At 67.2% G+C, this 26,639-nt stretch overlaps 2 protein-coding genes across 3 annotated transcripts; one reads left to right on the forward strand and one right to left on the reverse strand.

Annotated features, from left to right (window-relative positions):
* The first annotated feature begins 4,848 nt into the window (after positions 1 to 4,848).
* Positions 4,849 to 13,356, forward strand: PAF1 (PAF1 homolog, Paf1/RNA polymerase II complex component). The gene is made up of 14 exons (XM_071800763.1): positions 4,849 to 5,015; positions 5,384 to 5,413; positions 6,264 to 6,356; positions 7,033 to 7,154; positions 8,181 to 8,247; positions 8,365 to 8,466; positions 8,549 to 8,654; positions 8,753 to 8,821; positions 9,713 to 9,816; positions 9,882 to 9,998; positions 10,630 to 10,758; positions 11,719 to 11,824; positions 11,937 to 12,018; positions 12,884 to 13,356. The coding sequence occupies exons 1-14, from the start codon at positions 4,966 to 4,968 to the stop codon at positions 13,354 to 13,356; spliced, it is 1,650 nt and encodes a 549-aa protein (XP_071656864.1). The 5' UTR covers positions 4,849 to 4,965.
* A 1,553-nt stretch (positions 13,357 to 14,909) lies between these two features.
* Positions 14,910 to 26,251, reverse strand: SAMD4B (sterile alpha motif domain containing 4B). 2 transcript variants are annotated; one of them, XM_065859417.2, is made up of 13 exons: positions 25,992 to 26,251; positions 23,669 to 24,023; positions 21,781 to 22,248; positions 20,721 to 20,951; positions 20,510 to 20,619; positions 20,333 to 20,419; positions 19,064 to 19,307; positions 17,999 to 18,084; positions 17,799 to 17,917; positions 17,088 to 17,283; positions 16,681 to 16,792; positions 15,790 to 15,873; positions 14,911 to 15,070 (listed from the first exon to the last, which is right to left on the reverse strand). In XM_065859417.2, exons 2-13 carry the CDS (start codon positions 23,862 to 23,864, stop codon positions 15,042 to 15,044), a joined length of 1,962 nt encoding a protein of 653 aa, XP_065715489.2. In that variant the 5' UTR covers positions 23,865 to 24,023; positions 25,992 to 26,251; the 3' UTR covers positions 14,911 to 15,041. The 2 variants fall into 2 exon arrangements, with proteins under 2 accessions (XP_071656960.1, XP_065715489.2); XM_071800859.1 differs by lacking the exon at positions 20,721 to 20,951 and having other exon boundaries at positions 14,910 to 15,070.
* Between the last annotated feature and the right edge of the window lie 388 nt (positions 26,252 to 26,639).

Here is a 26,639-nt window from a genome sequence, read left to right on the forward strand (position 1 = left end):
AAACCCCCCCACATCCCCCCTTGGCAGTTCGGTGGTTGGGTCCCCGACCCTGAGGGGGGGTCCCCGATAACCCAGGACCCCCCCCCCCCATCCACACTCAGTCCCCCACACATGGAACCAGGACCCCCACACATGGAACCAGGACCCCCCAAACCCCCCCATATCCCCCCTTGGTGGTTTGGGGGGTGGGTCCCTGACCCCGAGGGGGGTTCCCCAATAACTCAGGGACCCCCCAAATAAATCAGGACCTCCCCCAAAATAAACCAGAACCCCCCCCCCCATCCACACTCAACCCCCCACATGGTACCAGGACTCCCACACATGGAACCAGGACCCCCCAAACCCCCCCATATCCCCCCTTGGCAGTTCGGGGGGTCCCTGACCCCAAAGGTGGTTCCCTAACAACTCAGGGACCCCCCAAATAAATCAGGACCCCCCCCAAAATAAAACAGAACCCGCCCCCCATCCACACTCAATTCTCCACACATGGTACCAGGACCCCCCAAACCCCCCCATATCCCCCCTTGGCAGTTCGGGGGTTGGGTCCCCGACCCCGATGGGGGGTCCCCGGTAATCAGGGTCCCCCCGGGGGGGGCAGCTTGCCGGTGATCTTGTTGGCCCCCTCCAGCAGCGCGTTGTGAATGTCCTTGGCCCCCGCGATCTGGGCCTTGATGAGCGGCAGGTACTGGGTGTAGGGGAGGGTCTCCCCCGAGCCCCCCCCCTCGCCCTTGGGGGGGGCGGCGGGCACCAGCGCGGGGGCGTGCTTGGCGCTGTCGAAACTCTGGGAGAGGCACTCGTGGGCCAGGCGCTGCGGGGGGCGCGGGGGTCAGCGGGGGGAGTCCTGGGGGGGTCCCTGGGGGGTCTGAGTGGGACCCTGGGGGTGGCTGGGGGGTCCTGGGGGGGTCCCTGGGGGGTCTGAGTGGGACCCTGGGGGTGGCTGGGGGGTCCTGGGGGGTCCCAGGGGGGTCTGAGTGGGATCCTGGGGGTGGCTGGGGGGTCCTGGGGGGGTCCCTGGGGGGTCTGAGTGGGATCCTGGGGGTGGCTGGGGGATCCTGGGGGGGTCCCTAAGGGGGTCTGAGTGGGATCCTGGGGGTGGCTGGGGGGTCCTGGGGTGGCTGGGGGTGTCATGGGGGGTCCCTGGGGGGTGTGAGTGGGATCCTGGGGGAGTCTGGGCAGGGATCCTGGGGGCGTCCCTGGGGGTCTGAGTGGGATCCTGGGGGGTCTGGGGTATCCTGGGGGGGTCCTGGGGGGGTCCCAGGGGGTCTGAGTGGGATCCTGGGGGTGTCTGGGGGGTCCTGGGGTGGCTGGGGGTGTCATGGGGGATCTGGGGTATCCTGGGGGGGTCCTGGGGGGCTCCCAGGGGGTCTGAGTGGGATCCTAGGGGTGGCTGGGGGGTCCTGGGGGGTCCCAGGGGGGTCTGAGTGGGATCCTGGGGGACTCTGGGGGGTCCTGGGGGTGGCTGGGGGTGTCATGGGGGGGACTGGGGTGTCCTGGGGGGGTCCTGGGGGGTCCCAGAGCGTGTGAGTGGGATCCTGGGGGTGTAACAGGGAGGTCTGGGGTGTCCTGGGGGGGTCCCGGGGGGTGTGAGTGGGATCCCAGGGGTGTCTGGAGGGGATCCTGGGGGATCTGGGGTATCCTGGGGGTGTCCTGGGGGGGTCCTGGGGGGTGTGAGTGGGATCCTGGGGGTGTCTGGAGGGGATCCTGGGTGTCTGGGGTATCCTGGGGGTGTCCTGGGGGGGTCCTGGGGGGTGTGAGTGGGATCCCGGGGGTGTCTGGGGGTGTCATGGGGGGGGTCTGGAGTGTCCTGGGGGGGTCCTGGGGGGTCCCAGGGTGTCTGAGTGGGATCCTGGGGGAGATCCTGGGGGCTCTGGGGGTGTCGGGGGGGACGACTGGGGTGTCCTGAGGATCCTGGGGGGGTCTGGGGGTGTCACAGGGAGGTCTGGGGGGGGTCCTAGGGGTGTCCTGGGGGGTCTGGGGGCACAGGGAGTGGGGGGGTCACGGGGGGTCCGGGGGTCACTCACCAAGCACAGCTCTAATTGGTCGCAAAGGGCGTAAAACTCCTCCAGGCTCTTGTCGAAACGCTGCAGGGGGCCCTCGGCGCTCTTCCTGGGGGGGCACTGGGGGTACTGGGGGCACTGGGGTGGGGCTGGGGTGGGATTGGGGGACACTGGGATGGGACTGGGGGACACTGGGATGGGGCTGGGATGGGACTGGGGGACACTGGGATGGGACTGGGGGCACTGGGATGGGGCTGGGATGGGATTGGGGGACACTGGGATGGGACTGGGGGCACTGGGGTGGGGCTGGGGTGGGAGTGGGGGACACTGGGGTGGGACTGGGGGACACTGGGATGGGACTGGGATGGGACTGGGGGACACTGGGATGGGGCTGGGATGGGACTGGGGGACACTGGGATGGGACTGGGGGCACTGGGATGGGGCTGGGATGGGATTGGGGGACACTGGGATGGGACTGGGATGGGATTGGGGGACACTGGGATGGGACTGGGGGCACTGGGATGGGACTGGGGACACTGGGGGGCACTGGGGTGGGACTGGGGGCACTGGGATGGGGCTGGGATGGGATTGGGGGACACTGGGATGGGACTGGGGGCACTGGGGTGGGGCTGGGATGGGATTGGGGGACACTGGGATGGCACTGGGGGACACTGGGATGGGGCTGGGATGGGACTGGGGGACACTGGGATGGGACTGGGGGACACTGGGATGGGGCTGGGATGGGACTGGGGGACACTGGGATGGGGCTGGGGGCACTGGGATGGGGCTGGGATGGGATTGGGGGACACTGGGATGGGACTGGGATGGGATTGCGGGACACTGGGATGGGACTGGGGACACTGGGATGGGGCTGGGATGGGATTGGGGGACACTGGGATGGGACTGGGGACACTGGGGGGCACTGGGGTGGGGCTGGGATGGGATTGGGGGACACTGGGATGGCACTGGGGGCACTGGGGGGCACTGGGGTGGGACTGGGATGGGGCTGGGGGGCACTGACTGAGATGGGGCTGGGGGGCACTGGGATGGGGCTGGGGTGGGATTGGGGGGCACTGGGATGGGACTGGGGGGCACTGGGGGACACTGGGATGGAGCTGGGAGGCACTGAGATGGGGCTGGGGGGCACTGGGATGGGGTTGGGATGGGATTGGGGGGCACTGGGATGGGACTGGGGGGCACTGGGGGACACTGGGATGGAGCTGGGGGCACCGAGGGGCACTGAGATGGGGCTGGGGGATACTGAGGGGTACTGGGGTGGGACTGGGGGACTGGGGGGCACAGGGGGTCTGGTCACTCACTGCCCGTTATCGATGTTCGAGTTCTGCACCAGGTTCTGCGCCGCCACCTTCATCAGGGTCTGGGGGGGGGACACGGGGGGTCAGGGGGGGACACCCCCCCCACCCCTCTCGGCTCCCCAACGTGTCACACGGAAGGTGCCACATGGAGGGTGCCAGCCCTACCCAGGGTAGGGGGCACCAAGTCTACCCAGGATACAGGGGATGCCAGATCTACCCAGGATATAGGGGATGCCAGGTCTACCCAGCACAAAGGGGGTGTCAGGTCTACCCAGCATATGGGGGGTGCCAGGTCTACCCAGCATATGGGGGTGGCCAGGTCTACCCAGCATATGGGGGTGCCAGGTCTACCCAGTATATGGGGGTGGCCACGTCTACCCAGCATATGGGGGGTGCCAGGTCTACCCAGCATATGGGGGGTGCCAGGTCTACCCAGCATATGGGGGGTGCCAGGTCTACCCAGCATATGGGGGTGGCCAGGTCTACCCAGCATATGGGGGTGCCAGGTCTACCCAGCATATGGGGGTGGCCACGTCTACCCAGCATATGGGGGGTGGCCAGGTCTACCCAGCATATGGGGGTGCCAGGTCTACCCAGCATATGGGGGTGGCCACGTCTACCCAGCATATGGGGGTTGCAGGTCTACCCAGCATATGAGGGTGGCCAGGTCTACCGCCATATGGGGGGTGCCAGGTCTACCCAGCATATGGGGGTGGCCACGTCTACCCAGCATATGGGGGGTGCAAGGTCTACCCACCGTATGGGGGGTGCAAAGTCTACCCAGTATAAGGGTGCCTCGTCTACCCAGCATATTGGGGGCCAGGTCAACCCACCCACAAGTCAGGACTCAACAGTTCTGTCCCCCCTCCATTCTGGCAGTGTCCCCCCTACTCTGGGGGAGCCCCCCTCACCCTGGGGTGCCCCCCCACCCAATTTTGTGCCCCCCATCCCAGACCTACCCTGTGGGAAGGCGAGCAGGGCCTGTGGGGAGGTGTGGACGGGCAGGGAGTGGGTGCGCTGCACCGCGCTGCGCCCCCCCGGGGAGCCCCCGGCCCCCCCGAACCACAGGCTCTGCGGGAGGGGACACTGGGAAACGGGGACACCCCCCAGGGGCGGGGACACCCCCGGGGTCCCCAAACAACCCCTGGGACCCCCAAACAACCCCCGCCTCTTCCTAGGGCCCCGCCCCAGCGCCCGCAGGCCACGCCTTCTCCCGGCGGCAAGCCACGCCCCTCGCGGCGGAGGCTCCGCCCCCGGCATAGGCAACCCCAGCGCCCTCAGGCCACGCCCTCCCCCGGCGCAAGCCCCGCCCTCCTGCCCCCCGGCAGGCCCCGCCCACCTGCAGGCTCTCCTTCAGCTGCGGGATGAGCAGGCGGAAGCGCTGCACCGGGTCGAAGTCCTGCGCCTGCGCGGCCGCCACCTGCGCGGGCAGCGGGGGCTGCCCCGGGGCCTGGCCCGGCCCCGATCCCTGCCCGGGGGCTGCGGGCAGAGCCGGCGGCGGCGCTGGGCCCGGCGGGGGCCCCGGTCCGGGCCCCGGGCCCGCGGGCGGCTGAGGGGGAGGTGCCGCCATCGCGCCGGGCTGCCGCTCCCGCCCCGGAAGTGACGCTGGGGGGTCCTGGGAGCCGGAAGTAGGTGTCCGCCGCGCTGCCGCCATGGCGCCCACCATCCAGACGCAGGCGCAGCGGGAGGAGCCGGGACACCGGTAACGGCCACGTCAGCGCCGTGACGTCACGCCCGCCGACGTGACGTCACGGGGGTGGGGGAGGGCGGTTCCGGGCAGGTTTGGGGTCCCCAAAGTGATGGCAGCGGGCGGGAGCCGTCGTGACGTCATAGCGCACGGGGGAGGGGCTTGTGGAGTGGGGGGGTCCCTTCGTGACATCATGGGGCTGTGACGTCATGGGGTGGGGGATGCCTGGGTCCGGGGGATACACGTGGGGCCTGGGGTGCCCTGATGACGTCATAGCACACGTGTATGGGGGGGTCTTCATGACGTCATAGCGCACGCAGAGAAGGGGGGCGGGGCCCGGACGCCTGGGTCCCCCCGCTCCCCTCCCCTCCCCCCCCCCACAGGCCCAGCTCCCACCGGACGCTGCCCGAGAGGTGAGGGGGGGAGGGGAATGGGGGGAGGGGAACCGGGGGGAGGGGAGGGGTGGTGGGGACCCCCTGACCCCCCCGACCCCCCCGACCCCCATGACCCCCCCCGTGACCCCTGACCCCGTGACCCTCCCTTTGCCTTGTGACCCCCCAGACTCACCCTGACCCCCCAGAACTCTCTGACCTTGTGACCCCCTGACCCCCCATGACCCCCTGTTATTCTCCAAACCCCCCGATCCTATGACCCCTGACCCCCTGAACCCTGTGACTCCCTGACCCCCCTTGACCCTTCTGACCTCCTGTGACCCCCTGATCCCCATGCCCCCCCCGACCCCCCGTGACCCCCTGACCCCCCCTGATCCCCGTCTTCCCCTGACCCCTGTGACCCCCCATGACCCCCGCGTGACCCCCTGACTTCCCCGATCCCCATGTTCCCCTGACCCCTGTGACCCCTATGACCCCCCCGTGACCCCCTGACCCCCCATGACTCTTCTGACCCCCTGTGACCCCCCCTGATCCCCATGTCCCCCCCGACCCCCCATGACCCCCTGACCCCCCCCGATCCCCATGCCCCCCCGATCTCTGTGACCTCTCTCACCCCCCTGACCCCTGTGGCCCCCTGACCCCTGTGACCCCTCTCACCCCCTGACCCCTGTGACCCTCCATGGCCCCCTGTGCCTCCCTGACCCCTGTGACCCCCCCATGACCCCCTGACCCCCTGTGACCCCCCAATCCCCATGTCCCCTGACTCCTGTGACCCCTCTCTCCCTCTGACCCGCCGTGAGCCCCTGACCCCCCATGACCCCCCCATGACCCCCTGTGACCCCCCGTGACCCCTGACCCCCCGTGACCCCAGGTCCGGCGTGGTGTGTCGGGTCAAGTTCTGCAACAGCCTCCCCGACATCCCCTTCGACCCCAAGTTCATCACCTACCCCTTCGACCAGAGCCGGTACGGGGGGGTCCGGGGGGGTTTGGGGGTCCTGGGGGGCTTGGGGGGTCCTGGGGGGGGGGGTTGGGGGGTCCCGAGGGTGTTTTGGGCACGATTTTGGGCTTTTTCAGGGGGTTTTGGGGGGGATTTGGGGGCCTTTGGGTGTCCCAGGGGTTTAAGGGGCGGTTGGGGGGGTTTGGGGCTACATTGGGGTATTTTGGCGGGTTCAGGGGGTTTTGGGGTGGTTTAGGGTGTTTTGAGGTGTTGTGGGGTACTTTGGGGTGTCCTGAGATTATTTTGAGGTTTTGGGGTGTGTTTTGGGGTGTGTTTTGGGGCATTTTGGGGTGTTGTGGGGTTATTTTGGGGGTGTTTTGGGGTTACGTTTGGGGAGTTCTGGGGGTATTTTGGGGTGTTTTGGGGCTTTTGGGTGCGTTTTGGGGCAACTTTGGGGCAGTTTTGGGGTGTTTTGGAGGTATTTTGGGGTATTTGGGGTGTCCTGGGGTTATTTTGGGGTGTCCTGGGGTTATTTTGGGGGTGTTTTGGGTGTGCTTTGGGCGTATTTTGGGACGTTTTGGGGTTGGTTTTGGGTGCGTTTTGGGGTATTTTGGGGCGGTTTGGGGGTGGTTTGGGGGGGGTTTTGGGGTGTTTTGGGGGCGGTTTTGGGTGTTTTTGGGGTGTCTGAGGTGCTGCCCCCCAGTTTCGTGCAGTACAAGGCGACGTCGCTGGAGAAGCAGCACAAGCACGATTTGCTGACGGAGCCGGATTTGGGGGTGACCATCGACCTCATCAACCCCGACACCTATCGCATCGACCCCAGCGGTACGGGGGGGACACCCCAAAAATGGGGGGGACACACCCCAAAAATGGGGGGGACACCTCAAAAATGGAGGGGGACATCCCAGAAATGGGGAGGATACCCCAAAATGGGGGAGGACCATCGAACTCATCAACCCCGACACCTATCGCATCAACCCCAGCGGTACGGGGAGGACACCCCAAAAATGGGGGGGACCACAGCCCAAAAATGGGGGGGACACCCCAAAAAATGGGGGGGATACCCCAAAAATGGGATACCCCAAAAAATGGGAGGATACCCCAAAGTGGGGGAGGACCATCTACCTCATCAACCCCAACACCTATCGCATCGACCCCAGCGGTACGGGGGGGACACCCCAAAAATGGGGGGATACCCCAAAAATGGGGGGATACCCCTAAAAATGGGGGCGATACCCCAAAATGGGGGGGGACCATCGACCTCATCAACCCCAACGCCTATGGTATCGACCCCAGTGGTGCAGGGGGGGACACCCCAAAAATGGGGGGGACCCTATAACGAGGGGGGGCACCCCAAAATGGGGGAGACAGGACCCCAAAACGGGGGGGATCCCAAAACGGGGAACCCGAAAATAGGGGGGGCCGTAAAATGGGGGGGACACCGAAATAGGGGGTACCCTGAAATGGAGGGGACCCCAAAATGGGGGGGACCCTGAAACGGGGGGACACGAAACAGGGGGATCTCAAAATGGGGGGGATCCCAAATTGGGGAAACCCAAGACGGGGGGAGCCCGAAATGAGGGGGACCTCAAAATGGGGGGGGACCCCAAAGCGAGCGGAACTTGAAACGGATGGGGCCCCAAAATGGGGGGGACCCCAAAGCAGGACCCATGGGTTTGTTGGGGGGTGTGTTGAGCACAGGGGCTCCCAAAGGCATTGGGGAGGGGGCCTAAAATAATGGGGGGGACCTACAGAATTGAGGGGGGCCCCAAAACTGTGGGGGACCCCAAAACTGGGGGGGGACCCCAAAACTGCAAGGGGGGGGCAACAAATCCCCTATTGCCCCCCAAGTGCTGCTGGACCCGGCGGACGAGAAGCTGCTGGAGGAGGAAATCCAGGCGCCCACCAGCTCCAAAAGGTACCAAACCCCCCCAAAACCAATGGGGAACCCCCCAAAAAAGGGCTGGGGGGGGGGGCTCTCTGGGTCTCCCCAACCCACTGGGGGGGGGTCCCCAATATTTCGCGCCCCCCCCAGGTCGCAGCAACACGCCAAAGTGGTGCCGTGGATGCGCAAGACCGAGTACATCTCCACCGAGTTCAACCGCTACGGCGTCTCCAACGAGAAACCCGAGGTCAAGTGAGTGCGGGGGGGACACGGGGGGGTCCCCACGGTGTGGGGGGGCCACGCTGACCCCCCCCTTTCCCCACCCCCCCCGCAGAATCGGCGTTTCGGTGAAACAACAATTCACCGAGGAGGAGATCTATAAAGACCGCGACAGCCAGATCGCCGCCATCGAGAAAACCTTCGAGGACGCCCAGAAAGCGGTGAGGGGGGGGCAAATTGGGGACCCCCCCCCACCCCGTGACATTGGGGGGGGGGGGCACAAAGCGCTGACCCCCCCCCGTGTGCGTGGCCCCCCCAGATCACCCAGCACTACAGCAAACCGCGCGTCACCCCCGTCGAGGTCATGCCCGTGTTCCCCGACTTCAAGGTAAAAAAGGGGGGGTGCACCCCTGTTTTTGCCCCCCCCACATCATTTTACCCCCCCTCCCCACTTCTTGCCCCCCCCTTTTTTACCCCTTCTCCCTTTTTGCCCCCCCACCCCCTTTCCTATCCCCCCAACGTCCATTTTTCGCACCCCCTTTTTCCCCCCACCCCCTTTTCCCCCCCACCCCCCATTTTTACCCCGTTTTCCCCATTGTCCCCCCACTTTTATCCCCCCACCCCCATTTCTCACCCCATTATTCCCCCTCCATTTTACTCCCCACACCCCATTTCCCCCCCCACCCCATTTCCCCCCCATTCCCCGTATTTTACCCCACCCCATTTCTCACCCCCCATTCCCTCCCCCCATTTCCCCCCACCCCATTTTCTCCCTCCCCATTTTTACCCCCACCTCATTATTCCCCCCCAACTTTTACCCCCCCATCCCCCCCATATTCCCATTCCCCCTTCCATTTCTGCCCCATTTTTACCCCCCCATTTCCCCCCATTTTCTCTCCCCCCCACCCCATTTCCCCCATTCCCCCCCATTTTTACCCCTACACCCCCCACCCCATTTCCCCCCCATTTTTACGCCCCTCGCCCCCTATTTTGCCACCCACACTCCATTATTACCCCCCATTTGCCCCCCCATTGCCCCCCATTTCCCCCCATTCTCCCCCATTCCCCCATTTTCTGCCCCATTTTTACCCCCCATTCCCCCCCATTTTCTGCCCCCCCATTTTTACTCCCCACCACTCATTTTCCCACCCACACACATCATTATCCCCCCTATTTTTACCCCCTCATTCCTCCCCCCAACCCCCATTCCCCCCAATTTTTATCCCCCATTGCCCCCCCATTCTGCCCCCCCATTTCCCCCCCATATTTCCCCCCCCAGATGTGGATCAACCCATGCGCCCAAGTGATCTTCGACTCGGACCCGGCGCCCAAGGACACGAGCGGGGCGGCCGCGCTCGAGATGATGTCCCAGGCCATGATCCGGTACGGGGGGGTCCCGGGGACACCCCCACGCTCCGGGGGCCCCCCCTGACCCCCCCTCTGCGCAGGGGGATGATGGACGAGGAGGGGAACCAGTTCGTGGCCTATTTCCTGCCGGTGGAGGAGACGCTGCGCAAGCGCAAGCGCGACCAGGAGGAGGACGTGGATTACGCGCCCGAGGACGTGTACGGGGGGGTCCTGTACATCCGGGGGGGCCTATACATGCGGGAGGGGTCTTTAGAACTAGAGGAGGGCCCTATAGAGCTGGGGGGGCTTAAATAAGTGGGAGTGGTGGCGTCACAGATGCCACAGTTTGGTGAAGGACAAAGTGACGTCCCAGATAGGATCCAGGGGTTGGGGTGGTCGTCTAAGTCTGGGGGGGTGTCATATAAATCAGGGGGGTTCTATACATTGAGGGGGGGCTATAGAACTAAAGGAGGGACCTGTAGGGCTGGGGGGGCTTAAATAAGTAGTGGGGGGGCCCCACAGTTTGGTGAAGGACAAAGCGACGTCCCAGATAGGATCCAGCGGGTTGGGGTGGTCCTAGAAGTCCGGAGGGGGTGTGATATAAATCAGGTGGGGCCTATACAGCAGGGAGGGGTCCTATAGAGCTAGAAGGGGGTCCTATAGAGCTGGGGGGGCTTAAATAAGTGGTGGGGGGGTCACAGGGTCGCACAGTTTGGTGAAGGACAAAGCGATGTCCCAGGTGGAATCCATCAGGTTTGGGGGGGATCTTATAAATCTGGCGGGGGTTTATGAATCTGGGGGGGGGTTCCTATACATCTGGGGGGTCCTATAGCTGGTGCCCCCCCCCAGGTACGACTACAAGATCGCGCGGGAGTACAACTGGAACGTGAAGAACAAGGCGAGCAAGGGCTACGAGGAGAATTACTTCTTCATCTTCCGCGAGGGCGACGGCGTCTACTACAACGAGCTGGAGACACGGTGGGGGGGACTGGGATGGACTGGGGGGACTGGGGGACACTGGGGGGGACTGGGGGACACTGGGGGCGACTGGGGGACACGGGGATGAGCTGGGGGATACTGGGATGAGCTGGGGGGGGACTGGGGGCCAACAGGTCTAGCCAAGATATAGGGGGTGCCAGGTCTACCCAGCATATGGGGGAGCCCAGGTCTACCCAGCATATGGGGGGGCCCAGGTCTACCCAGCATATGGGGGAGGCCAGGTCTACCCAGCATATGGGGGTGGCCAGGTCTACCCAGCATATGGGGGCTGCCAGGTCTACCCAGCATATGGGGGTGGCCAGGTCTACCCAGCATATGGGGGGGCCCAGGTCTACCCAGCATATGGGGGGTGCCAGGTCTACCCAGCATATGGGGGGGCCCAGGTCTACCCAGCATATGGGGGTGGCCAGGTCTACCCAGCATATGGGGGGGGCCAGGTCTACCCAGCATAGGGGGGGTGCCAGGTCTACCCAGCATATGGGGGGGCCCAGGTCTACCCAGCATATGGGGGTGGCCAGGTCTACCCAGCATATGGGGGGGGCCAGGTCTACCCAGCATAGGGGGGGTGCCAGGTCTACCCAGCATATGGGGGTGCCAGGTCTACCCAGCATAGGGGGGGACGGATGCACTGAGGAACTGGGATGAGCTGGGGGGCTTCCTTTCTCCGTGGGGTTTGGAGGAGGAGAATGGGGGTTTGGGGGGGTCCCTGGTTTTGGGGGGGGGGGCAGTCAGGGGGGTCTCTAGAGCTGCGGTCGGCACTGGGATGAACTGGGATGCACTGGGAGCCCCCGCCAACAATAACAGGAGCACTGGGGGGTTCCCATCCCTGTGGAGTGTGGAGGAGGAGAACGAGGGTTCGGGGGGTTTTGGGGGGGTCCCTCTTTCTGGGGGGGGGTCAGGGGGTTTGGGGGGATCCCCTGACCCCCCGGGCCCCCCCAGGGTGCGGCTGAGCAAGCGGCGCGCGCGGGCGGGGGTGCAGTCGGGCACCAACGCGGTGCTGGTGGTGAAGCACCGGGACATGAACGAGAAGGAGCTGGAGGCGCAGGTACGGGGGGACCCCCCCCAGCCCCCCCAAAACTCCCTGTACCCCCCCCCCCAAACCCTGGGGAGGGACCCAGGCGTCCAGGTGACCCCCCCCACCTTCACGACCCCCCCAGGAAGCACGACGGGCGCAGCTGGAGAATCACGAACCCGAGGAGGAGGAGGAGGAGGAGATGGAGGCGGAGAAGGCGGCGTCAGGTATGGGGGGGTGGATTTTGGGGGTCCCCTGGGTTTTGGGGAGGATGGGTTGGGTTTGTGGGGGGGCCTCTGGTTCTTGGGGAGCTCCTCTGGTTTTTGGGGGGTCCCCTGGTTTTGAGGGGGGCTCCCTGAGGTCTGGGGGGGCCATGCGAGGTTTGGGGGGGCTCTTGTTTGTCTGGGGGGGTCCCCTGGGTTTTGGGGGTTCCCTGGGCTCGCTCGGGGGGGGCTCCCTGAGGTCTGGGGGGGCTGTACAAGGTTTGGGGGCTCCTCAGGGTTTTGGGGGGCTCCTGTTTGTCGTGGGGGGGTCCCCTGGGTTTTGGGGGGGTCCCTGAGGTCTGGGGGGGCTGTGTCCCCCCCAACCTCTCCCCCCCAAAATCTCCTTAACCCCGAAATCTCCACCCCCCCCAATTCTCTGTGTGTCCCCCCCAAACCTCCACTCCTTAAATCTTCCCCCCAATTCTGTGTCCCCCCCCAAATCTCTGCCCCCCCCAAATCTCTGTGTGTCCCCCCCCAAATCTCTGCCCCCCCCAAATCTCTGTGTGTCCCCCCCCAAATCTCTGCCCCCCCAAATCTCTGTGTGTCCCCCCCAAATCTCTGCCCCCCCCAAATCTCTGTGTGTCCCCCCCCCAAATCTCTGCCCCCCCCAAATCTCTGTGTGTCCCCCCCAAATCTCTGTGTGTCCCCACCCAAATCTCTGTGTGTCCCCCCCAAATCTCTGCCCCCCCCAAATCTCTGTGTGTCCCCACCCAAATCTCTGTGTGTCCCCACCCAAATCTCTGTGTGTCCCCCCCAAATCTCTGCCCCCCCCAAATCTCTGTGTGTCCCCCCCCAAATCTCTGCCCCCCCCCAATCCGTGCCCCCCCAGACGAGGAGCGGGACAAGGGCAGCTCGAGCGAGGGCCCCCCGAGCGGGGAGGACGAGGAGGACGAGGCCGAAGGCTCCGGGGGGGGCGGCGGCAGCAGCAGCGAGCGGGGCGGGGGGGGCGGCTCCCCCCAGAGCGACGAGGACGAGGCTGAAGATGAAGAGGAGGAGGAGGAGGAGGAGGAGGGGCCGCGGGGGGGGGCCCGGCGGGGCGGGGGGGGCAGCGACGCCGCCAGGGCCGCCAGGGACCAGGAGGAGATTTTCGGCAGCGACAACGACGACGAGGAGGAGGAGGAGGAGGGGGAGGGGGAGGAAGAGGAGGAGGAGGAGGAGGAGTCGGACGGGGGGGGCAGCGAGGCGGGGCCCCCCCGCAGCCCCCGGCTCAGCCCCAGCGACGAGGATGAGGAGGAGGAGGAGGAGGAGGGGGAGGGGGAGGAAGAGGAGACCCCCAGCGAGTCCGGGTCCTCCAGCGAGTGAGGGGGGGTTGGGAATGGGGGTGGGGGGAAAGGGGGAAAGGGGGGGTGAGGATGGGGGTTGGGGGGGGAAAAGGGGGGGGTGGGGATGGGGGTTGGGGGTGGGGGGAAAAGGGGGGGGTGGGAATGGGGGTTGGGGGTGGGGGGAAAAGGGGGGGGTGGGAATGGGGGTTGGGGGAATGGGGGTGGGGGGAAAAGGGGGGGTGGGGATGGGGGTTGGGGGGGAAAAGGGGGGGGTGGGGATGGGGGGTGGGGGTGGGGGGAAAAGGGGGGGGTGGGAATGGGGGTTGGGGGTGGGGGGAAAAGGGGGGGGTGGGAATGGGGGTTGGGGGAATGGGGGTGGGGGGAAAAGGGGGGGTGGGGATGGGGGTTGGGGGGGAAAAGGGGGGGGTGGGGGGAAAGGGGGGGTGGGAATGGGGGTTGGGGGGGAAATGGGGTTTGGGGGGAAAAAGGGATTTTGGGCAAAGTGGGGGTTGGGGGAAAAATGGGGGTGGGGGGGGAAATGGGGGTTGGGGGAAAGAAAATGGATTTGGGGCAAAAAGTGGGGATTTTGGGGAAAAATGGGGATTGGGGAAAATGGGGATGGGGGGAAATGGGGGTTTGGGGCAAAAAAATGGGGTTTGGGGTTAAAAATGAGGCCTTTTGGGGTAAAAATGAGGCATTTTGGGGCAAAACTGAGGCATTTTGGGGTAAAACCCAAGCTTTTTGGGGCAAACAATGGGCGTTTGGGGGAAAAACTGAGGCGTTTTGGGGTAAAAATGAGGCATTTTCGGGTAAAAACGAAGCCTTTTAGGGCAAACCTGAGGTGTTTTGGGGTAAAACTGAGGTGTTTTGGGGCAAACAACAGGGGTTTTGGGGCAAAACCGAGGCATTTTGGGGTAAAACTGAGGCATTTTGGGGCAAAACCCAAGCTTTTTGGGGCAAACAATGGGCGTTTGGGGGTAAAACTGAGGCATTTTGGGGTAAAAACGAAGCCTTTTAGGGCAAACCTGAGGCCTTTTGGGATAAAACGGAGGCGTTTTGGGGCGAAATGGAGGCGTTTTGGGGCAAACCTGAGGCGTTTTGGGGCGAAAAGCAGGCGTTTTGGGTTTTTGCTCTTTAATACGGTGTCATGGTTACCAGCCATAGTCATAACAAAAGTTCTTCATAATAAAATGTATCTAAAATAACGATTTTCTATCCCAAAGGGGCCGCGGGCGCTACGTGGACAAAGGGGGGGGAGGGGGCTGTACCAACGCGGGGAGGGGGGGGTCCCGGGCCTCCCCTCCCCCCCCGGGGCGTGTACCTAAAGTCGGGGGCTCCCCCCCCACCCTGGGGCCGAACCCAAAATAATATTAATAATAATAATATAATAATAGAAGAGGGGGAGGGGGGAAATCAAGAGAAATCCCAACAAAACCCCAAATTCAGGGATTCTTAAAAACGCAACAAACCCCCCCCCCAAAATCACCCCCCCCACACCCCACCCCACCCCCCCCCCCCCAAAAAAACAAAAAGAGGGGCCGGGAGAGCCCCGCCCCCCCGCGGCCCCTGTAGTGTCAACGCGGCCCCCCCCATGTCCCACCCCCCCACCCCCCCCCGTGACGTCATTGGCCCCGGGGGGGGCCCCTCCGCCCCCTCCAGCCTGGGGGGGTGATTGGTCACGGGGGGTGAAGGGGGACCCCCCCGGTTTGGGAGGGGGCGGCGCCATCAGATGGTGGAGGTCTTGTCTGCGCCATCTGGGGGGAACGGGGGGGTCAGGGGGGGCACCGCGGCCCCTCAGCCCCCCCCGTGTCCCCATCGCCCTTGGCCCCTTCCCCAACATCCCCTGTGCCCTGGTGCCCCCCCATGTTGCTGTGTCTCCATGGCCCCGTGTCCCCCAAGCCCCAGTTCCCCTTGTCCCCCCTCCCCCAATATCCTCCTGTGCCTTTGTGCCCCCCCATGTCACTGTGTCCCCCCCCGTGTCCCCCTGTCCCCCCCATGTCCCCCTGTCCCCCCCATGTCACTGTGTCCCCCCCCGTGTCCCCCTGTCCCCCCCATGTCACTGTGTCCCCCCCCGTGTCCCCCTGTCCCCCCCATGTCCCCTCATGTCACTGTGTCCCCCCCCGTGTCCCCCTGTCCCCCCCATGTCACTCTGACCGTCCCCCTGTCCCCCCCATGTTACTGTGTCCCCCCCATGTCCCCCTGTCCCCCCCATGTCACTGTGTCCCCCCCCGTGTCCCCCTGTCCCCCCCATGTCACTGTGACCATCCCCCTGTCCCCCTGTCCCCCCCACGTCACTGTGTCACCCCCCATGTCCCCCTGTCCCCCCCATGTCACTGTGTCCCCCCCATGTCCCCCTGTCCCCCCCATGTCACTGTGTCCCCCCCATGTCCCCCTGTCCCCCCCATGTCACTGTGTCCCCCCCATGTCCCCCTGTCCCCCCCATGTCCCCCTGTCCCCCCCCGTGTCCGCTCACCCCCCAGCGCGTGCTCCGTCATGCTCAGACACAGCGACTCCAGCGTCGGGTTGATCTCCAGGTCCGTGCCGGGGGGGGGACACTCTGGGTTGGGGGGGGGGGGGACAGAACACACACAAAAATGAGAAGGGGGGGCCCAAGCTCCATCCCCTAAACCCCTCTGGGGGGTCCAGGCATCCTGACCCTTCCCCACAAAACCCTCCTTGGGGGGGCTAGCAGGTCTACCCAGGATATAGATACGGGGTGCCAGGTCTACCCAGCATATGGGGGGGCCCAGGTCTACCCAGGATAAAGGGGGGCCCAGGTCTACCCAGGATATGGGGGGGCCCAGGTCTACCCAGCATATGGGGGTGCCAGGTCTACCCAGCATATGGGGGGGCCCAGGTCTACCCAGGATACGGGGGGGCCCAGGTCTACCCAGCATATGGGGGCTGCCAGGTCTACCCAGCATATGGGGGTGGCCAGGTCTACCCAGCATATGGGGGTGGGCAGGTCTACCCAGCATATGGGGGGGCCCAGGTCTACCCAGCATATGGGGGTGGCCAGGTCTACCCAGCATATGGGGGTGGCCAGGTCTACCCAGCATAGTGGGGTGGCCAGGTCTACCCAGCATAGGGGGGGCCAGGTCTACCCAGCATAGGGGGGGGGCCCAGGTCTACCCAGCATAGGGGGGGGGCAGGTCTACCCAGCATATGGGGGTGGCCAGGTCTACCCAGCATAGGGGGGACCAGGTCTACCCAGCATATTGGGGACCAGGTCAACCCACCCAAAAGTGGGAACTACAGCTCTGTCCCCCCTCCACTCTGGCAGTGTCCCCCCCTATTCTGGGGGTGCCCCCCTCACCCTGGGGTGCCCCCCCACCCAATTTTGTGCCCCCCATCCCAGACCTACCCTGTGGGAAGGCGAGCAGGGCCTGTGGGGAGGTGTGGACGGGCAGGGAGTGGGTGCGCTGCACCGCGCTGCGCCCCCCCGGGGAGCCCCCGGCCCCCCCGAACCACAGGCTCTGCGGGGGGGGGGGAGAAGGCGGGGTTAGAAAAGGGGGTGGGTGGGGGGCTGCACCCCCCACCCCCCAAAAAACAAACAGGATCTGGGGTCCACGTTTCACCCCCAAACACAAACCCCACAGCCAACATCCCCCACATCTGCCCCCCCAGAGCCCCCCATCTACCCCCATAGAGCCCCCCCAACAACTGCCACCCCACAGAGTCCCAATGCCCCCCTCACATCTGTCCCCCCCACTCCACCCCCCAAATCCCCAGGCCTCCCCCCCCCCCCCACATTTGCCCCCCAGGACCCACCTGGCGTCCCTGGGTGCCCAGAGGGGGCCCGGCCAGCGGGGGCCGTGGGGGGGGCGCCCCCCCCGCAGGTCCCAGCAGCCCCAGGCGGGTGGGGGGCAGCGGCCGGGGGGGCAACGCGAAGGGCCGACCCCCCCGCCGCCCCCCCGCCCCCCCCACAGAGCCAGCTATGGGGAGCGAGTTGGAGCCGAAGGCCCAGCTGGGGGGACACAGATAAAATTGGGGGGGGGGGGTCAGGGAGACAGTGGCCCCTCCAGAACCCCCCCCCACAAACCCCTGGAGCCCCCCCAACCCGGGGAAAATGAGCCCCCCCAGACCTTGGGAGTGGGGGGGGGGAGCAATGGGTGACCCAGGGGAGAAATTGGGGCATCGTGAAGGGGGGGAGACCCCTTTGGACCAACCCAAAATGGGGACGGGGGGGGTGAGGCCCCCTCAGCCCCCCCAAAATGGGGATGGTGGGGGGTGAGGCCCCCTCAGCCCCCCCCAAAATGGTGACAGGGGGGTGAGGCCCCCTCAGCCCCCCCCAAAATGGGGATGGGGGGGCAAATTCGGCACTCGGGGAGGGGGGGACAAAAAGGCACCCAGGGGGGTCAAGGGGGTGATGGCAGCACCCGGGGGTCCCAAACCCCCCAAAAGGGGCAGGGGGGGATCCCAATGCAGGGGGTGATGGGGGGGGTCCCTCCCCAAATTTGTGCCCCCCCCCCGTCCACTTACCCCTTGGGGGGGCGATAACCGGGGGGGTCGAGCGGCAGCTTCTTGGGGAAGGCGCGGAGCAGCTTCAGCACCTGCTGCTTCCAGGACAGGAGCCGCTTCTTCTGCGTCTCCGTGAACGCCTTGGGGGGGACACGGGGGGGTCAGCGGGATGCGGGGGGGGCCGCAGGGACCCCGTGCCCCCCCCCGGACCCCCCCGGTACCTCGTGGCTCAGGCACTTCTCGAGGAGCTGGAGGTAACTGGTGATGTTCTCCTCATCCGGCCGGGACACCAGCAGCTGGGTGCACACTGAAGGGGGGGTCGGGGGGGGCACGCAGCACCCTGACCCCCCCCAGGGCCCCCCAGGTCCCCCTCCAACCCCCTGACCCCCCTCCCAGCCTCCTGGGCCCCCCCAAAAAGAAAGATGAGGGTTGACAGGGACCCAGGTGTCCGGGCACCCCCCAGCACCCTGGGACCCCCACCAGCACCCTGACCCCCCCAGGACCCCCCCCAGCATCCCAGGACCCCTTCCAATCCCCTGACCCCCCCCCAGCACCCTGGGACCCCCACCAGACCCCTGACCCCCCAGGACACCCCCCCAACCCCCTGGGACCCCCCCAAAAGGAAAGACGAGGGTTGACAGGGACCCAGGCGTCCGGGCACCCCCCAGCACCCTGGGAACCCCCCCAGCACCCTGGGACCCCTCCCAGCCCCCTGACCCCCCCAGGACCGCCCCCAGCATCCCAGGACCCCCTCCAACCCCCTGAACCCCCCCAGCACCTTGAGACCCCCCCCAAAAGGAAAGACGAGGGTTGACAGGGACCCAGGCGTCCGGGCACCCCCCAGCACCCTGGGACCCCTCCCAAAAGTAAAGAGGAGGGTTGAGGGGGACCCAGGCGTCCGGGCACCCCCAAGCACCCTGACCCCCCCAGCACCCTGAGACCCCTCCCAGCCCCTTGACCCCCCAGGAGCGCCCCCAGCACCCCCTCCAACCCCTTTACCCCCCCCCAGTACCCTGACCCCCCCTAAAAAGGAAAGTGGGGCATCGGGGGGAGGACCCAGGCGTCCGGGCACCCCCAAGCACCCTGGGACCCCCTCCCAGCTCCCTGACCCCCCCAGGACCCTCCCCAGCATCCCAGGACCCCCTCCAACCCCCTTACCCCCCAAAAACAAGGAAAGGGGGGTATCGGGGGGAGGACCCAGGCATCCGGGCACCCCCAAGCACCCTGACCCCCCCCAGCCCCCTGGGCCCCCCCCATCAGAGGGAAATTCGGGGTGGGGGCGTCACCTTTGCCCATGACGCGGGTGAACTGCCCCGGGATGTCCCCGTCGGGGACAGGGGCCGCGGGGGCCTCGGTGTCACCGGCCGGGTGGGGGGGGGCGGCGAAGGCGTCGGTGGCCCCCGGGGGGGGCCCGTCCGGGGGGCCGGGGGGGGGAGCGGCCGGGGGGGGCCGAAAGGCCTTGATGGGGGTGACCAGGATCTGCTGCAGCTCCTGCAGCGCCGACCACACGTTCCCGCCCTCCAGGATGTCCTGGGGACAACGGGGGACGTTGGGGACAGCGGGGGAGACGTGGGGGACAAGGGGGGGGGTCACTTGGGGACACCCCTTACGACATGGGGACACTCAGTGTCACCCCTGGGGACACCCCTTAGGACGTGGGGCCACCCAGGGCCACAAGAACCACTTGATGCCACCCCTGGGGACACCAGGGCCACTCAGTGTCACCCCCAGGGACACAAGGGCCACCCCTGGGGACACAAGGGCCACTCAGTGCCACCCCTTGGGACACAAGGGCCACCCCATGCCACCCCTGGGGACACAAGGGCCAGCCCCAGGGACACAAGGACCACCCCTGGGGACACAAGGGCCACTCGGGGTCACCCCTGGGGACACAAAGACCACTTGGGGCCACCCCTAGGGACATAAGGGCCACCCCCGGGGACACAAGGGTCACTCGGTGCCACCCTCAGGGACACAAGGACCACCCCCGGGGACACAAGGGTCACTCAGCGCCATCCCTGGGGACACAAGGGCCACTCGGTGCCACCCCTGGGGACACAAGGGCCACCCCTGGGGACACCAGGGCCACCCCTGGGGACACAAGGGCCACCCCTGGGGACACAAGGGCCACTCGGTGCCACCCTCAGGGACACAAGGACCACCCCCGGGGACACCAGAGTCACTCAGTGCCACCCCTGGGGACACAAGGGCCACACCTGGGTCACAAGGACCACTTGGGGCCACCCCTAGGGACACAAGGATCACCCCTGGGGACACAAGGACCACTCGGTGCCACCCCTGGGGACACAAGGGCCACCCCTGGGGACACAAGGACCACTTGGGGCCACCCCTAGGGACATAAGGGCCACCCCCGGGGACACAAGGGTCACTCAGCGCCATCCCTGGGGACACAAGGGCCACTCGGTGCCACCCCTGGGGACACAAGGGCCACTCGGTGCCACCCCCGGGGACACAAGGGCCACTCGGTGCCACCCCCGGGGACACAAGGGCCACTCGGGGCCACCCCTGGGGACAGCAGGGCCACCCGCGGTCACCTTCTCCAGCGCTCGCAGGACGCTCTGCCGCTCCCGCAGCTTCTGGATGCTCAGGGCGATCTTGTGCCGCGCGCCCTTGGTGACGTTCTGCGGGGACACGCGGTGACAACCGGGGGGGTCCCCTCCCCACCATGGGGCGGGGGGGGCGTCAGGGACACAGGGGACACGGGGACCCACCTGCGACTCCAGGTGCCGCTCGGTCAGCGTCATCATCTCCTCGTACGTCATTTGGGAGAAAAGCGCCGCGTATTTGTGCAGCCGCAGGCTCTTCAGCCACGACGGGACGTCTGGGGGAGGGGGGGGACACGCGGTGACACCCGGCAGGTGCCACCCCCCCCACTCCCCACCGTGTGTCCCCAACGTGTCCCCTCGTGTCCCCCGTCCCCACCTTTCATCCCGCTGCCATCCTCCTGGAAGGTGTTTCTGCCGCCGGCCCCCCCCTCGTCGGGCTGCTCGGAGCCCGTGCTGCTCTGGGGGGACAGGGGCTCCCCGAAATGGGGGGGGGCGGCGCGGGGGGGGTCCTCGCTGGGGCCGCCCCCCCCCGGCCACTCCTGCCCCCCCGGCACCAGCGCCAGGGAGCGTTTGATGGGGCTGGGGGGGTGCAGCTGGCAGGGCAGGGCTGGGGGGACGTGGGGGTCAGGGGGGGCCCGGACGCCGGGGTCCCCTCTGTTGGACCCCCCGCAGACCCCTCCTCAGCCCTGAATGTCCCTTTCGCACCCCCCAACCCCTTCGTGGCCCCCCCAGATCGCTCCTCAGCCCTCAACGTCCCCCCCCAGGCGCTTCCCAACGTCCCCTTGTCCCCTTCCTGTCCCCAGCTCAGCCGCTCCCCCCACGCCACCACCATCCCGGGGGGCTGCTGGAAGTTGGGGTGCCCATTCTCCCAGGGGGGTTGCCCCTCCTACCAAGTCCCCCCCTCCCAGTTCCCCCTAACCCTTAATTGTCCCCCCAAGTCCCTCCTTAGCCCTTGATGCCCCCCCCAAAGTCCCCCCTTGTCACCCAACATCCCCCATCCCCAACTCACCGGCTTCCCCCATGTCACCCCCATTCCCGGGGGGCTGCTGGAAGTTGGGGTGCCCGTTCTCCCACCCAGGCCCCCCCCAACTCCTCCTAACCCTTTACTGTCCCTCCAAGTCCCTCCTTAGCCCTCAATGTCCCCCTGTCCTCCCCAAGTCCCTCCTTGGCACTCAATGTCCCCCCAAGTCCCTCCTTGTCACCCAACGTCCCCCATCCCCAACTCACCGGCTCCCCCCATGTCACCACCATTCCTGGGGGCTGCTAGAAGTTGGGGTGCCCCTTCTCCCACCCAGGCCCCCCCCAAATCCCTGCTTGTCACTTCACGTCCCCCCAAGTCCCTTCTTAGCCCTCAATGTTCCCCCAAGTCCCTCCTTAGCCCTCAATGTCCCCCCAAGTCCCTCCTTGCCACCCAATGTCCCCTGTCCCCGACTCACCGGCTCCCCCCATGTCTCCGCCGTTCCCAGGGGGCTGCTGGAAGTTGGGGTGCCCGTTCTCGCGGGGGGGCGCGGGCGCCGCCCCCCCCTCCGCCCAGCCCTGCTCCGGCCACTCGTGGTGCGCCACCCTCCTGGCGGGCGCGGGCTCGGCGCTGGGCCGTGGCGGCGGGCGCGGCGCGGGGCTGGCGGCGGCTCCGGTAGCCAAACGCTCCTCCAGGTGGCCCAGCCAGAGCGCCAGGGCGCTGCGGTCGTCCAGCGTGGTGGCCGGGTGGATGAGGGCGTAGGACAGCAGCTGCCGGCTCTCCTCCACGCAGCGGTTGCGCTCGATGGCGTCCGCCAGCACCTTCTGCAGCCGCTTCATGTACTCGGCCTTGGCCGCCGCGTTCCCCGGCTGCAGCAGCGGCAGGTGGGCCAGCAGCAGGGCCACCAGGGCCTCCGCCGGCTCCTGCGGCCACTGGCTGATGGCGGCTGGGGGACGGAGGGGACAGGGGGTCACAGTCACCCCAGGGCTTGGAGAGGGGGGACAAGGGGGTCAGAGTCACCCCAGGGCTTGGGGAGAGAGGACAAGGGGGTCAGAGTCACCCCAGGGCTTGGGGAGGGGCTGGGGTGACCCAAGGGCTCAGGGGTGACAGGGACAGGGGGGTCAGAGTCACCCCAGGGCTTGGGGAGGGGGGAGAAGGGGGTCAGAGTCACCCCAGGGCTTGGGGAGAGAGGACAAGGAGGGGACAGCTACCCCAGGGCTTGGGGAGGGGGGACAAGGGGGTTACAGTCACCCCAGGGCTTGGGCAGGGGGGACAGGGTCGTCAGAGTCACCCCAGGGCTTGGGGAGGGGCTGGGGTGACCCCAGGGCTCAGGGGGGACAGGGACAGGGGGGTCAGAGTCACCCCAGGGCTTGGGGAGAGAGGACAAGGGGACAGTTACCCCAGGGATTGGGGAGGGGGGACAAGGGGGTCACAGTCACCCCAGGACTTGGGGAGGGAACCCCCAGAACCCCCGTACCCCCCTCCACGGGTCCTCACCGGCGCTCTTGGCCTCGGCCTCGAGCAGGTGGATGTTGGGACCCCAGGGAACCCCCAGAACCCCCATGGCCCCTCACTGGTGCTGTTGGCCTCAGCCTCGAGCAGGTGGATGTCGGGAACCCAGGGAACCCCCAGAACCCCCGTGGCTCCTCACTGGTGCTGTTGGCCTCAGCCTCGAGCAGGTGGATGTCGGGAACCCAGGGAACCCCCAGAACCCCCGTGGCTCCTCACTGGTGCTGTTGGCCTCAGCCTCGAGCAGGTGGATGTCGGGAACCCAGGGAACCCCCAGAACCCCCGTGGCTCCTCACTGGTGCTGTTGGCCTCAGCCTCGAGCAGGTGGATGTCGGGAACCCAGGGAACCCCCAGAACCCCCGTGGCTCCTCACTGGTGCTGTTGGCCTCAGCCTCGAGCAGGTGGATGTCGGGAACCCAGGGAACCCCCAGAACCCCCGTGGCTCCTCACTGGTGCTGTTGGCCTCAGCCTCGAGCAGGTGGATGTCGGGAACCCAGGGAACCCCCAGAACCCCCGTGGCTCCTCACTGGTGCTGTTGGCCTCAGCCTCGAGCAGGTGGATGTCGGGAACCCAGGGAACCCCCAGAACCCCCGTGGCTCCTCACTGGTGCTGTTGGCCTCAGCCTCGAGCAGGTGGATGTCGGGAACCCAGGGAACCCTCAGAACCCCCGTGGCCCCTCACTGGTGCTGTTGGCCTCAGCCTCGAGCAGGTGGATGTCGGGGCCCCAGGGAACCCCCAGAACCCCCGTGGCTCCTCACTGGTGCTGTTGGCCTCAGCCTCGAGCAGGTGGATGTCAGGAGCCCAGGGAACCCCCAGAACCCCCGTACCCCCCCGTGGCCCCCTCTGCGGGTCCTCACCGGCGCTGTTGGCCTCGGCCTCGAGCAGGTGGATGTCGGGGCAGTCGGCCAGCGAGTGCTCGAGGCAGAGCTGCAGGAAGCGCGCCTGGGTGCGGGTGACGCGCTTGAGCAGCGACAGCAGAGCCACCGTCTGCTCGCACTCGTTCCAGCCCTTGAACCACCCGGCCACGATCCCCACCTGGTCCCGGAACATCATGGCGGTCACCGGAGCGGTTCGGGGGGGACGCGGGGGTCGGGCCGTGCGCCCCCCCCTCCTTCACATGGCGGCGAGGTGGCCCCGGTCACGGCTGCCGCAGGAGTCGGGGTCCCCGCGGGGTGCGGCGGGCATGGGGGGCTGCGGGAACCAGGGAGAGGCCTGCGGGGAGAAAGGGGGGGTCAGGGATGGGGATCCCCCAAGTGGGAATGGGGATCCCCCAAGTAGGAATGGGGGTGCTCCCTGAGTGGGGATTGGGACCCCCCAGCAAGGATGGGGATCCCCCAAGTGGGAATGGGGACGCTCCCTGAGTGGGGATTGGGACCTCCCCAGCAGGGATTGGGACCCCCCAGCAGGGATGGGGATCCCCCAAGTGGGAATGGGGATGCTCCCCGAGTGGGGATTGGGACCCCCCAGCAGACACGAGGACCCCTGGTGGGGATTGGGACCCCCCAACAGGGATGAGAACCCAAGTGGGGATGGGGATCCCCCCAAGTGGGGATGGGGACCCCTGGTGGGGATTGGGAGCCCCCAACAGGGATGAGAACCCAAGTGGGGATGGGGATCCCCCCAAGTGGGGATGGGGACCCCTGGTGGGAACTGGGGTCCCCCAACAGGGATGAGAACCCCCCCAGCAGACATGCAGACCCCTGGTGGGGATTGGGACCCCCCAACAGGGATGAGAACCCAAGTGGGGATGGGGGAGCCCTCCAGAGGGATGGGGACCCCTGGTGGGGATCTGGACGCCCCCAGTAGACACAGGGACCCCTGGTGGGGACTGGGACCCCTCCCACAGGGATGGGAACCCAAGTGGGGATGGGGACAACCCCAGGGAGATGGGGACGCTCCCCAAGTGGGGATGGGGACCCCTGGTGGGAACTGGGGCCCCCAACAGGGATGAGAACCCCCCCAGCAGACATGGAGACCCCTGGTGGGGATTGGGACCCCCCAGAGGGATGGGGACCCCTAGTATGGATTGGGGCCCCCACAGCAGAGATGGGGACCCCTGGTGGGGATTGGGACCCCCCAGAGGCATAGGGACCCCTGGTGGGGATTGGGACCCCCCCAGAGAGATGGGGACCCCTGGTGGGGATTGGGAGCCCCCAACAGGGATAGGGATCCCTAGTATGGGTTGGGACCCCCCAGCAGAGATGGGGACCCCTAGTACGGATTGCCCCCCCCCAGCAGAGATGGGGACCCCTGGTGGGGATTGGGACCCCCTCAGAGGGATAGGGACCCCTGGTGGGGATTGGGACCCCCCCAGAGAGATGGGGACCCCTAGTATGGATTGGGACCCCCCAGCAGAGATGGGGACCCCTAGTATGGATTGCCCCCCCCCCAGCAGAGATGGGGACCCCTGGTGGGGATTGGGCCCCCCCAACGGGGATGAGAACCCCCCAATGGGGATGGGAACCCCCTCCCCCAAGTGGGGACTGGGACCCTCAAGGAGCCATGGGGACCCCCCCAGGGGGATGGGGACCCCTGGTAGGCACTGGACCCCCCCAGTAGAGATGGGGGATCCTGGTGGGGATTGGGGCGCCCCAAACGATGATGGGGACCCCCCCAGGGCAATGGGGACCCCCCAGGAGGATGAGAACCCCTCCAAGTGGGCATGGGGACCCCCGGTAGGGATTGGGGCCCCCCGATGGGGATGGGAACCCCCCAGCAGACATAGGGACCCCCAGTGGGGCCTGGCCCCCCCCCGGCAGACACCGGGCCCCCCCCGCGTGACCGTGAGCAGCGCAGGGCCCCACCCCGGCCCCCCCAGCACAACCGGGACCCCCCCGGGGCGCCCCCCACCCCGAGACCCAGCCCGGGACCCCCCGCATCGCGCTCCCGGCGCCCGGGGAAACACGCAACCCCCTCCCGGGGACCTCCCGCCGCGTCGGGAACGGGGAAGCGCCCGGAGGGGCCGGGAGGGCGGGCGGGGCCGGGCCCGGCGCTCGGTACCGGGGGTCAGGGAAGGCCCGGACCAGGCCCGGCGGCCGCGGGGAAGGAGTCGCGAGCTCGGGGCGGGGCGCAGGGCCAGGGCGGGGCCCGGAGGCCCCGGGGGAGCGGGGGAGGGGGGGTGGGGAGGGGGGGGTCCCGGTTCCGCCGCTCCCGCCGTTTCCCCCCCCCCCCCGCACTCACCGGCCGCCGCGCTCCGAGGCGCCGTCGCCGCCGCGCAACGTCAGCACGCACGGTGCGTCACCGCGCCACGGCGCACGCGCCCGCCGCCGCGCCCCGCCCCTGCCGCTCCAGCCAATAGGGATGGGGCGGTGCCGTGGCGGGGAGCTTTCCGGAGGAGGGGTTGGCCCCGCCCCCGGCTCGCCATTGGGTGAGAGGAGCTGCCAATGGGAACGCGGGAAGCGGGAGGAGGGAACCCGCCCCTTTGCGCCGGCTACGTCCCCCCTGCACGCCACACCCTCCAGAGGCCACGCCCCTCTCGGGGGCCTAGACCACGCCCTCTCCCTTGACCACGCCCCTCGGCCGCATTTGGCCGGCTGTTGGGCGTGGCTTGAGAGGGCGTGCTCTCGGGGGTGGGAGGGCGGGGCGGGGAGGAGGCGGGGTTTGAGGGGGCGGGGCTTCAGGGTGGGGCTGTGGGGCTGTGACTCGGGATGGGGCCCATGAGACTGGTCCCCAGTATCCCCCCAGTGTCCCCAGTGTCCCCAATATCCCCAGTGTCCCCCACTGTCCCCAGCCCATGTCCCTCAGTGTCCCCAGTATCCCCCCAGTGTCCCCAGTGTCCCCAATATCCCCAGTGTCCCCGCACTGTCCCCAGCCCATGTCCCCCAGTGT

Source organism: Patagioenas fasciata, chromosome 33 (genome assembly GCF_037038585.1).
Source record: "Patagioenas fasciata isolate bPatFas1 chromosome 33, bPatFas1.hap1, whole genome shotgun sequence".
Lineage (NCBI taxonomy): Eukaryota > Metazoa > Chordata > Aves > Columbiformes > Columbidae > Patagioenas > Patagioenas fasciata.

Excerpts from the sequence above, each read along its gene's own strand:
- SAMD4B (XM_065859417.2), bottom strand. The coding sequence starts at position 23,864 with ATGATGTTCCGGGACCAGGTGGGGATCGTGGCCGGGTGGTTCAAGGGC. Across the intron at positions 17,284-17,798 it reads GGTTATCGCCCCCCCAAGGG|CTGGGCCTTCGGCTCCAACT; the intron begins GTAAGTGGACGG and ends GTGTCCCCCCAG. Across the intron at positions 16,793-17,087 it reads TGGGCACCCAGGGACGCCAG|AGCCTGTGGTTCGGGGGGGC; the intron begins GTGGGTCCTGGG and ends CCCCCCCCGCAG.
- PAF1 (XM_071800763.1), top strand. The coding sequence starts at position 4,966 with ATGGCGCCCACCATCCAGACGCAGGCGCAGCGGGAGGAGCCGGGACAC. Across the intron at positions 8,822-9,712 it reads CCGTGTTCCCCGACTTCAAG|ATGTGGATCAACCCATGCGC; the intron begins GTAAAAAAGGGG and ends TTCCCCCCCCAG. Across the intron at positions 11,825-11,936 it reads AGAAGGAGCTGGAGGCGCAG|GAAGCACGACGGGCGCAGCT; the intron begins GTACGGGGGGAC and ends CGACCCCCCCAG.